The 12,969-nt window shown below is 35.3% G+C and overlaps 1 protein-coding gene across 1 annotated transcript; it reads left to right on the top strand.

Moving 5' to 3' along the window:
- The first annotated feature begins 665 nt into the window (after positions 1–665).
- LOC102809977 (uncharacterized) lies at positions 666–12,161 on the top strand. Its single transcript, XM_085505900.1, has 8 exons — positions 666–808; positions 1,965–2,162; positions 2,801–3,048; positions 3,188–3,302; positions 8,917–9,056; positions 9,517–10,666; positions 10,956–11,018; positions 11,224–12,161. The coding sequence occupies exons 2-8, from the start codon at positions 2,027–2,029 to the stop codon at positions 12,159–12,161; spliced, it is 2,790 nt and encodes a 929-aa protein (XP_085362026.1). The 5' UTR covers positions 666–808; positions 1,965–2,026.
- The last annotated feature ends 808 nt before the right edge of the window (positions 12,162–12,969 follow it).

The raw sequence follows: 12,969 nt of genomic DNA, 5'->3' as shown, positions 1-12,969 counted from the left end.
GTAACGTTTCTTTCTTTCTTTTCATATTCAATGGAAAATTTCAGGGTGTAAGTATCTGTTTACTATTTCACAGTAAGATAATATAACCCGATGCACTCTATGAGGACTACATGTATTTCACTTTAAATACTTGTGTGACATTAATGGGTTGATGAAAATGTAACTTTTCTTTCTTTCTTTCTTTTCATATTCAATGGAAAATTGCAGACAGTAAGTATCAGTTTACTATTTCACAGTAAAATAATATAATCCGATGCACTCTATGAGGACTATTTCGCTGTAAATACTTGTGTGACATTGAAATGACGGAAATGTAACTTTTCTTTCTTTCTTTTCATATTCAATGGAAAATTGCAGGGAGTAAGTATCAGTTTACTATTTCACAGTAAAATAATATAATCAGATGCACTCTATGAGGACTATTTCGCTTTAAATACTTGTGTGACATTAATGGATTGACGGAAATGTAACGTTTCTTTCTTTCTTTTCATATTCTATGGGAAATTGCAGGGAGTAAGTATCAGTTTACTATTTCACAGTAAAATAATATAATCCGATGCACTCTATGAGGACTATTTCGCTTTAAATACTTGTGTGACATTAATGGATTGACGGAAATGTAACGTTTCTTTCTTTTCATATTCAATGGAAAATTGCAGAGTGTGAGTATTAGTTTCCCCGACACCGCATATATAATATTTTGAGATGCACTCAACAGCTTGAGATTGTTCTGTTTCTTTACTACTATCAATATAATTTGAACAAAATCTTTTTTCCCCCCTGCTCTCTCAATGAATTGTTGCAGTGTGTAAGTATATTTTTATATTTAAATGCATAACCGCATAACATATACACATACTATTTGTGAGGTCAATCTTATTTTTTTTTTTGATCTGGTATTTCACCTTGGTCAATGAAATATCACAGAATGTAAATAAGTTTTGCAATAGTTTCTTACAGCGATACATTTTAGACTATAAGCTCAAATTCACTATTTCAGGTTAAAAATATCTACTTGAGATAAATTTAGAAAATGGGGATATACTTGTCAATATTCTGCTGCATATGAAAAATAATAATCAATTGGACCCCAAATCGGCAGATGTAGTGTTTTATTGTTTTTATTAGCTCCTTGCAAGTTTGACGAAAGAATTATTTTTTTGAGCGCGATGCCATTCACAAATATTAATGAGCATGTTAGTGTGTACCTGTTCTCCCCACTAATGATAATGTATTGCATACTTTGATATAGTTTCTATTGGTTGACAGCAATAAAATATTAGAAATGAAACAAAATACAAAATGTCAGTCACTGATATTTCTGAATTCAAATATTTTGTATATTCACCAGATTTGTTTTTTAGCTCTGCTGTCATTGTAGATGAAAGTGGATCTGTTCATATAAAAGTGATTGTTCATACATCGTCGTCCGTCAATAATTGCATTTTCAACTTTATGAAAACTGCCAACTGAATTGCTTTGATACTTGGTATTGAATTAGGCTGGCAGTTTTCAAGAAGTATTATGGGTATGCGTTGCTTGGCTCGGCTACCACAATGTTCTTGTTTATTTTCCTCGTAATTCATGAAATAGGTAGCCATTATCAATAATGGTACTACAACAAAATCAGAAAGCTAAGACCCTTTTGGGGAGGGGCTCAAAATGGCCCTTTCCTGTTTAACTTAAATCCAAGTTAGCTGCCAAACCAAGTCGATCACTCACAAATCTGAAAGTTGTGTGCACCATTTCTTATAGTCCCGAATTTTCATGTCCAGGGGCAACAGTGTTCAAGTTCTGGGATGACAAAGAAATGGCAGAAGAAGAAAAATTCTAACAAGAACAATAAGATCCAAACGGACTTGGTCTCTAATAATACTATTAGTGACTCGCCACTGTTCAGATTCTTTTGACAGCCAAGGTAATATTAGTTTCTCTTGATTAATTGCCAAATTGTCTTACTACAGTAAACCTGGAATCTGCATTGCTGCACCATGAGGCGTGTATTGAAATTGCCAGAGGTTGTATAATGTGTGTTGGCCCATATTGTACAGGGAAGTCATCGACAATAAGGACTCTCTTTGGTGAACCCTTTGTGAAGAAATATACAAGTACAGATGGTATTAAAACGTATGGGCTCGATATATTTAGTTGGATAAAGCGAGGTGAGATTGAATAATTTCATTTGTGGAAAACTAGTGTTGTGACACTTGTATTTAAACTCAATTCATCAAAACATATCAGTATATAACTAACAGAATGGCGGGCATTTTAGTTCACAAAATTTACCAAAATCCAGCATTTCTGCTATTCCAGACTATGATCTCGGTCGTGCATATATATATTTCATTCAAATTTGGTATGTCTATTGAACGTAACGAGTCCTAACGAGCATTTTTTTACACATCGAATTGAAAATGGTCGATGATGATGCATTGCGGCCATTTTGTTTAACAAATGCCATTCCAAGGACATATCTCTATAACACACATTAACCAATTGCACTCAACCTTAACTCTTACATCTTGTATCATATATATGCACAAGCCTTTGTTTAATGATCCAAGAAAGAGCACCAGCATCAGGCTTTAAGTGCCCTCTTCTGTCAACGAGTTTTTCAGGTTCACGCCATGCATACACGCGCCTGTATATTGCTGTTAACTCAAGTACATAAATAAATCATACAATTAAAAAGAGAAGCCACTGCTGTGTAATTAATTTTAAATACTCTATTCAACAATAAACAGTACTTACATTTAATTGCAAAAATATTACTTTTAATTATTGCATCTTTAATTTACAGATAACAATGAATATTTTTGTCATATGAGCGAGGACGAAATTAAACTTTTACTTGGTGACATTATTCCATTGGTGGAGTGTGATGGCTATGCTAAAACCTCAGAAGCTAATATCATTACTGAATTGCAGATTAGTAACGAGAATATATTGGATACCGTGAATCGATTTCAGAGAAAGAGGCCAGGACACTATTCTACTTTTGCATTATGGGATTTTGCAGGACAGAGAATTTACCAGATAAGTCACCAGGTACACTTCATTCAGCATTAAACATGTCACTTAGATATACACCATTAATGATATTACTTCTGATAAATTGGAAATCTATATATTGATCATGTATCCTATGCATTTTACTAAAAGTATATAATATTGATTCCTGTTACAGATATTCCTAGTAAAGAAGGGTCTTTATATTATTGTGGTTGACATATCTAAATCACTAAATGATACAATTCATTATTCCGAAGATTTGGAATCGTTTACCGAAGATAAAGTAAAAGGTATGTTTGAAGACTATCATGGTAGACTACAGTGGACCTAACGCATGATTTTTGCAACTAAGATGTGCATCCAAATTTCCTTGGTGCAGCTTTTTAAGCCATTGACCAAACCCAAATTGAATCATTTGCATCCATGAAAATCTGAACTTTTTGAAACATTGATACTCTCTTGTGTGACATTAGAACTCACACCTAATTCACAGCCATATCCTGTCCCTGAAGTTAACAAATCCAAAACTTGGGTGCTATTAAACTTGTTAGTGATAAGATCAAAACACAGGAGTTTGAACACTAATGCCAAGGTTATTTATTTCTCAAACTTTGATGTTTACATCACTATACGCATGCACTTGTTATTGCTAGACTGCTCTGCTGAAACAGCAGAGCTATTTCGACCATCGTATTGCTTGTTTAAATGAAAGCATAATCCATATACATTTGTGACTAGGTGATGGGGTTGTGTGACAGTCTTGCTATCATAATAGCACCATGGTATTTTAATCAATCAATCAATTAGCCACAGTGACCTGGGCACTTAAGGTAGCGAGACTATTATTTGTGTTGAAAATTACGATTTTCACATTTATTAATTGATGAAATGCACTATAAACTTTCATCTGATAAAGTCAACGTAACCTAGAATGTCATGTAAGTTGGTTAAAATGTAGATTTTCTGAAGGGAAGCAAAGCAGCTTCAGTAGTGTTTTCCAAAATCAACAACACAGGTTTAATTTGTGTGCCTATGAGTTTCAAAGATTAACTCAAGACAAAGCAATGTTAGGATGTGTTATCAGTAGCTATCTGACACACAATTGGTGTTTCCAAACATTTGAGTGGTTTGTCTCCGCCCCTGTTTATTTCACAGATTAGTCATTTGCATATGAATGTGTCAGACACAAGGTCACACAGCCACTAACAAAAAAATCATTGATTTTAGTGTTTTCATCTGCCGATTTTATCGAACTATAGCTATCCCATTCCTTTATTTTTTTGGTTTCCAATAGCCTTATACATTTGGATGCCCCTAGACATGTTAAAACAGACCTTGATGGGAAACCAAATCGCTTGTGCAGATAAACAAGCTTGAACATCTTTGCTGTGACTTCATTGACGTTTTCTAGGAGTTTATGTTTTTCAAAATACAAGGTCTTTAACAAAAAATAACGTATACTTATTGTCGTCTGATTAACACCTAATTTTCACAGCTTTAAGGTGACAATGAGAGGAACTTGAATGTGTCCAGACAAACTATTTCATTGATTATTTACCAATGTGTTGTGGTTTGAGTTGGGGGCAATGCGACTAAAACAGAAATTAAAATTCAGGACACCACTTCTCAAAACGCGTTGCTTGAATAAAACTGACCAGACACATTCAATTTACCAGACTATTGAACAACTAATTACAAAAAAAGTAATTTTTCACTTTTGATTAAGTAACGCACCGTAGAATGCAGATACGGGCATGGCAAACACGCCTTTGAAAAAGCTTGAAGTCTGGCGATTCCAAAAATATATACTTTCCTGGGTCTATTTGTAGTCATTTGGTCACAATTAGAAGATAAAAACAAGTATGCAAATAATAGTCCCGCTACCTTAAACCAAGGTTTCCAAATAGTTCGTCTGTTAGTGAATGAATCTCCCGTGGATTTGTAGAAAATAAACTTTGGTGTGCCAAATACGAGTCTCGTGCAACCACCACCATATGCTATCCGTAACTGGACCTTTTCATTTTTTAGTCCCCGTTCGGACGTAGTCCGAAAACGGGGACTTATGGTTTGCCCTGTGTGCGTCCGTGTGTCCGTGCGTCCGTGATCACCTGTATCTCGAACATGCATGGACCGATTAAGTTCAAACTTCACTCATACATCACACATTATATGGGACATATGCACATGCATTTTTTTTAATGATATGATTAACGATTGCCGAATAGCGGCCATTTTAAGGTCGAAAATGCATCAAAATGGCACATTTTTACCATTCCGGACCCGGATCTCAGTTATGCATGGACGGATTTCGTTCAAATTTGGTACATACATTAAACATAATAGGACCTTGATGCACGTAATTTTTTTTTTACGGATCAAGTTTGCAATGGCCGACTGGCGGCCATTTTGTATTAAAGAATTCAGTTCTGGATCCGTATCCAAGACATGTCTGGATTGATCAAGTTCAAACTTCATACACACATGGTACATCATGTCACAAATAGATATGTGCATTTGTTTCATGATCCGCTTAACAATAGCCGAATGATGGCCATTTTAAGGCCGAAAATGCATCAAAATCACGTATTTTCACAATTCCGGAACCAGATCTCAGTCATGCATGGATGGATTTTGTTAGCCTTCGCAGACGAAGTCTGCCGAAGGCTTATAGATTGGGTTTCGTCCGTCCGTCCGTCTTTTACCTCTTATAACTTTGATATGCTCTGTCCAATTTTTTTCCAAGTTGGTGCAAATGTAATTCTCAATGCCATACATATGCACGCCAAGTATTTTTTTGATTCGCCAAAGTTTCATTGTGTTTTTTCTGTGATTTTCAACATTTTACTAGTACAAGTGCCGAAATTTGCCGGAAAAATCCGAGTTTTAACGACATCTCGCAAGAGAACTGGCATACCGCATTGCGCATGCGCCAGTCTAACCGCTGAGGAAATCGCCGTCGATTTCGTCTGAGGATATTGTATTCCGGGACTGTATCTTTCTTTGCACAAGGCTTACATAGATTTCTATCTCAAAGGTAAGAAACTGTGCTTATGGTATTTATTATTAACTTTGATTTATCCTTTTGTGTCCTGACTTTAGTGAGAAACTAGCGATCGCACAGTGTCACACTTTGCCAGAAAAACAGTCCTGCTATTAGTTCAAGAACTGGTTATGAAACGTGTAAATCGAAAGTTTGTCTCGTCATTTAGGAGGCTTGGGAATAACGTTTGGCATATAAAATGCTGGAATAATAAAAACGTAAAAGTTTAGAACACGCTGATCGTGATTCTGTTGTGTACGATTGCTATTTCCGGTGTTCATTGGCAACTGCTAGCAGATTGAAACTTGGTTTCGTGACGACATATTAGACTAGAATTATCGAGAAAACACAAGTCAAGTTCGGCCAACCGTGACTGCTTGAAAGCAATGATGAAATTGAAAAGTACTTTAATTCAATGTCAATGAATCTCTCATCACTTTTAAATTACCTTTGAAGTAAATATGATACCCGAGTGCATTACTACACTCGTAACCGGGACCTCCATGCTCCATGCGGTGTTAAAGTTTATCGGTAAATCGAACCTCTGTCAACAGAGACACATTTTCCTAATCAGCTATTTATTTCGGTACTGAAGTCAGGGTGGCAATTTCAATGTTTAGCTACTATAATTTATCTCCATTATGAGCAGGAAAATAAATTACATACCTCGATTGAGGTGAATTTAACGGCGGCCATGTTTTTAAGGGCTATGTGAAACAATTTTAGGGAGGGGGTCAAATTCACGTAATCCTCAATTTTAATGATGTTGACTTAATAGTCATAATTTTTTTTTCAAAACTCCGGATATTATTTTGTATATTATTTTAATACAACTACAATATTTTAATTAGTATGCAAATTAATATGCAAATTAGCAGCCAATCTGAGACAATGCAATCCAGTTCAAAGGAAATTTGATATACACTTAGGTTACCTACATGATCACTACCTCTGCTGATTAGTTTTTTATGCACTTCTATCTGCTTTTATATTAAATGTATTTTTTTGTATTTTTCTCAATAGTTTTTGTTTTATTTCTTTTGATAGCTTGGCATCCATTTGGTTCAGCTCAAGTGAAATTTTCGGCAAATCCCTGGTCAGATTTTAATGACATTGAAAACATAAGTACTCTGGCTTTTTGCACATTCTTAATATTTTATTTTTGCAGAATCCCGTAAATATCAATTTGACAACTTTGTAGAGTGGAAACAGACTGTTGAATTAGTTCATCCTAGACTTTGGTAGAACATGTTTAAAATAGTACAGTGTGAATTTCTTTCTGGCTGGTATAAATTTATTAAGTAATATTTTTTCGTACTAAAAAGACTCAAATATCTTTTTTAATTAAATCTAACAGCCAATGGGAGCACATATGCTACAACCTCTGCTAACTTTGGGCTAAATGTTCTTTTTTTTTTTTTTTTTTTTCAGGTGCAGAGCCAGATTTTTTTTCTCAGAAAGCAAAGCCACTGGAACTGCATGTATTACAAAAACATACCGGTACTATTCACTGCGTGTCTGACAATTGTATAAAGTTTCGCAGGTGTACATCACTTTGTTTTTCAGATCGGATTCAAAATGGCTGACTAGTGGCCATTTTGTTTTATAAATGCGGTTCTGGAGCCGTATCTCTGATATGCTTTGACTGATGTTCAAATTTTATATATTCATTATACATCATGTTATAGATATACAGATATATTGGTTTGGCGATTTTATTCAAAGTGGCCGACCAGTGGTCATTTTGTTTTAATTAATGATGTTCCAGAGCTTGGATTCTGATGAGCTGCACTTGAAATACAGATTCATTTGAGGTTTCCCATTCAACTTCTTGCTTTGAACAAATTTGCCACCATAACATCTCAATCTATCAAGGATATTTATTTTAGCCCCTAAAAAAGTTTTGGTTGTCCTAGAGAAAATTTGAAAATGTTTTTTATTTAATACCACCATAACAACAAAAATAATGGTCAATATGGAATAATCATTAAATAATGCTTTCAAATTGCATGCATTAAATGTTTATTTGGATCAACAAAACATCGTCTGAAACTGGAAAACATTTTTCATTTTTACTGAATGTTGCGTGACAAGCAGTTATAAACAATGACAAGGAGCAGAACCTGTCTTTTTTTTTGCCCTAATGTTTGATGAGTGTAATAATGGGCATAGCAACCACCATTTGCCTATTCCTTGAAATATACATACTGCTAATAATTGTAACAATGCTAGGATAACTGAATGCTGCAGAGATTTACAAAAAAAAACATTTGCTTCAATTATTAAATAGTTGCAAACGATTTAGTTGAATTTGTTTTTCCGATAGGTTTTTGTTGCTAAACTGATCTTCTGTATAAAAATAAAATATTCTGTTTAGTAGCCAGAACTCTATATAATGCGAGTATTTGACAACTCGTGTTTGGACACCAAAATAAAACTCTGTCAAAAAGGAGGATTTACCTTTGACCCCCAACTCCTAAGCTGCATTTTGCAGGTTAAATTTGGATGAGAATAATTAAATTTTGGAGATTTGTAGGCCAATAAAATGATACAGGTTGGTAGGTCAATCGTGATTGTCATATGAACCGCATCACATCTATTTATAGAGCTTGCATGCACAAGTTTGATATTGCCCCTGTGAATATTTGATAAATTACTTGTCAATATTATGGCTTTTGTGTAACAACAAATAATTGGATCGTCGCGTTTCAAATAAGTCTGTTATGACACTTATGACAATACTTGCACCCTTGCAATGTATTTAAATAAGATTGTTGATTTGGGGAGAGATATTATGTATTTATCCACTGCATGGGTTTAACACGTAGCCAACACTGTAACTAAACCAGTTTAATTATTTTTAGATGACGTATCCTTGTGGGTCAATTCGATATACTACCATTCTATTCCGGAGCCAGATGTAATGAAATCTGACACTATTGTGAGTGGAGGTTCAAAGTTCATCATTGTTTGCACGAAGAAAGATTTGGTAGATGATAAACAGGTAATCAAATATACTAGTCTGATAAGTACATACTCATAGAAACTTGGCTAGGTATAGGGCAAACAGATCTGCTTATATATAACATTCCTGTTCTATTATTATTTTGTTATCTATTCCATTCAGTTGGGACTTGATATATATCTGCTATTTTGATATATATAGTAAATATACCATAGACATAGTTACTAACATTTAGTTAGAATCCTACTCAATAAATACATCGTTGTTGATACATATCGTAGCTCATATTTTCAATTTTGAGTATAAATATCTAAAACTGATTTTTTTTCTAGAGATTATGGTTAAATTAATTCATATATTGCCATTATTGTGGAGGGGAATCAAACTACACATTTGTTTTTGCTATGAAGTCGAAAAGTCTAGTGTTATACATTTTTAACAGCATTTTTTTCCATTTGTACCTTCATGAATATAACTGTATATGTATATTTGATTTCAGGTGGTGAAACAGAGAATGTATGAAATAAAAAATCACATACGCAAACACACGCCTAAACCATATCGTGAGATGTATGCAGGTATATTTGCTATCACCAACAAAGGTGGGATGGAGGGAGTAGAGGCGGATGAAGAGATCCCTAAACTTAAAAATAAGATCGAAGAGCTCTCCACAGTGTTTAAAGATAAACAACCATGCGCACAAGTACGACTTGAGTTGGCATTACGGCAGATGAAAAAGCGAACACTACCCATCTCTGAGGTTTACAGTAAAGGTAAAGAGTTGGGTCTAGATAAGGAGAAAGTCGACAAAGCCTTGAGGTACTACCACGGCATTCGTGAGATGATACACTTTCATGAAGACGCTATTCTGAAAAATGTTGTCATTATCGATCCACCTTGGTTAATTGACCTGTTGAGAATTGTCGTTACCCAAATGCCCAAATACCGTAAAAGAATTGATCTGTCAGCAGAGTTGGAAGAGCATTGCAGCAAACTATTTGAACATGGTTTGTTGCATGAAGAAATGGTAGATATTATACTTGTTCAAGAAAACAGGATGAAAGATAAAGATGTCCTACTTCGGATGTATGAAAAATTCAACATCATATGCAGACGTCGCACAACAGATTCCGGCAAGGCAGTCTACTATATGCCATGTATGCTGAATGAGGGAACCTTAGAACCGATCAAATCCAAGCATGAAAGCGCGATCCCACTTTATTATCATTTTGGTGACAATTTTCTGCCTGACTCGGTTTTTCATCAACTAGTGGTGAAGTGCCTAAATTCATGGAAGGATGCCTTATTGGTTCGAAATGCAGCAAGAATTAACATTCCCGAGTTTGAGATGATCTTAGATCTGTGGAAAGAAGGATGTGATATTGGTATGAAAGTTTGTCAAACTGGAGAGCATCATCACTCGCTATTGCCGGTAAAGGTGACCATAGGAAATCACCTTCGACAGATCATCAAAAGCCAGTACTCAAGATTATCATACAAAGAATGCATCAAATGTACCAGTGGGCAACATGATGGAACGAAAACTATGGCATGGTCTCTGGATTTGGATGATGGTTGTGTTGCCACTACTGAGACGGTCTGTCCAAAGATGCATCCAATAGACGTACCTACTCAATGGATCTCCAGTGGTAAGTTCAGCACAGGTTCAAGGATAATATTCTCCTTTAGCACTTTTAGATTACCAGGACTACAAACACGATTTTTTTATTAATATGATGAATTTTACTGCACACAACTTTCGACTCAACTTTAAAAAAATTAGTGAGTTGGTGTAATTTCAAAATAACATTTAGCAATTGAAAATCGAAATGGCAGAGATGTTCATGCCTAAGCGTTTGTCTGTGCTCATCAGTTTGTTAACTTTAGTTACGCAATGTACTATGCACATCCACAATTTTGGCTCATTTTGTCCAGCAGATCAGGAGATTGGTGAAACGCAATTCGGACTAACCACTGAATCTAATGAACACAGTTCTGAAGGTAAATCTATTTTATATATACTTATTGAACGTTTCAAACAAGCTAAACAATACAATTGTTTGTGTGTTTGGTTCAGACAACTACATTTTCAATATATTATGTGTGGAGCGATAGAAGAACAGGATAATTCTGTACAATTATGATCCTATTTTAATCCAATCAAATTTGCATTGTTTAATAGAAATATCATATATTTGGTTTCCAGGTTCCCAACCAGCAATAGGTATTGTTGCAGCAGTCGAATACGAATATCAATCAATATTGCTTATGTTTGATGCTCCACCTGTGGAATATAATGGTAAAACAAATCCAAATGATCCAAACTACTACCAGGTTGGACTAGTCGGAGGAAAGAAGGTTGTAATGACACGACTTCCTGCTGGGATGGTTGGAGAGAACAGTGCTGCAGTAACTGTCGCACGTCTCTGTCATGCATTCAGCACCTTAGAGTTGATATTCATGGTAGGTGTTGCTGGTGGAGTACCTAATTATCAGTATAACGAAGCCAGTGCAATGAAATCCACAGAGTATACTCGTCCACATGTTCGCAAGGGTGATGTTATTGTCTCGTATCCAATTGAAGACAGAGGTCCTGCCTTTGTGCATTATGACTACGGGGAAATAATGTGTGTTCTTGCCACACGTAACTCTGGGCAAAAAATCCAACGTAAGCAGCACATTAAGCTTAACCCCAAAGCACTGAATGCAGCTCGAGAAGTTAAGCGCAATTCTAAGGTTTTGGGTGAGCTAATTGGTGCCACAATCAACAAAGTGCAGAAAGTAGGGTTTCAGAGACCTGCTGATGAGGAGGATGTCTTGCCAGAAGGTCATAACCATCCAGCTGAACCGCTGTCACGTCATCCAGGTGAACCAAAAGTTCATTTCGGAATAATGGCCTCTGCAAACAGTGCAATGCGAAATACAGAAGTTAGAGATTACTTAGCTGCTGCTGAAAATGTTATCGGATTTGAGATGGAAAATAGCGGCATCGCTACTGCTACTGACATTCCTTCCAAAGGATGTATGTTCGTGAGGGGCGTGTGTAACTACTCGGATGAACGTAAAAATGGCAGATGGAACCGATATGCAGCTCTAGCTGCAGCGACTGTCTCCAAATGCATCATAGAGAAATTAAAAATGTGACATTTGAAATAGCCAAAATAAATTTAATTGAAGATCAAACATAATTGAATAATATTTGGAAGACATTTTAAATACGTTTCTGTAATTTCATTTCTAACATAAAGGTGATACAATTGTTGTTTTGGAAGAAGTGAACATTGGAAGAAATTGAAATTTTGATATCATGTTTGTGTATGAAAAAAAAAACTTCAGTTATTATACTATTATTATATTCAGTTATCTGTCACCATAACGCCATAAATTACAGCGTGCCGTAATTTTGCTGTTTTTACAAGGTATTTTCATCCTACCATATAAGGAAATGCAAATTCCAAATATGGAATGATTACGCGTGTAAGTGCCCTCTAATAATAAAAACAAAAATGGCTGCCACCAGGGTTTGACCAGACTCCATACAAAGTTTGCTGATTCTGTTCTAAACTTGTTGGATTTCGGCATTCCCATGATGTATTCTTGGAAAGAAAAGATGTATAGTAATAATCAGTAATTACAAGTATACCTCAAAATATGCACTCTTGCTGCATGTCGGTCGATACTGCTGCTGTACTGTCAAAGTGCATACTTTGAGGTATACTCACAATAACCTCATATTATATACATGTATAGCACATGCAAGAACAGTGTATTAACGCCTCAATTTGGAGAGTAAGCAAAACATGAAACTTTTTTATAGTTGTTAAAAAATCCTCATTACCATCAATCTGGCTTAATTAATATTAATTAATAGTTGTACTTGAAATTCAGTATTGTGTATAGTTTTGTAGTTGTACTTCAAATATTACATTGTTAAGCTGCATTCGTCTAAGCT

This window comes from Saccoglossus kowalevskii, chromosome 12 (assembly GCF_978046115.1).
Source record: "Saccoglossus kowalevskii chromosome 12, keSacKowa6.1, whole genome shotgun sequence".
NCBI classification, from domain to species: Eukaryota; Metazoa; Hemichordata; class Enteropneusta; family Harrimaniidae; genus Saccoglossus; species Saccoglossus kowalevskii.
The sequence above is the reverse complement of the archived record's forward strand: the minus strand, read 5'-3'. Positions and strand labels throughout refer to the sequence as shown.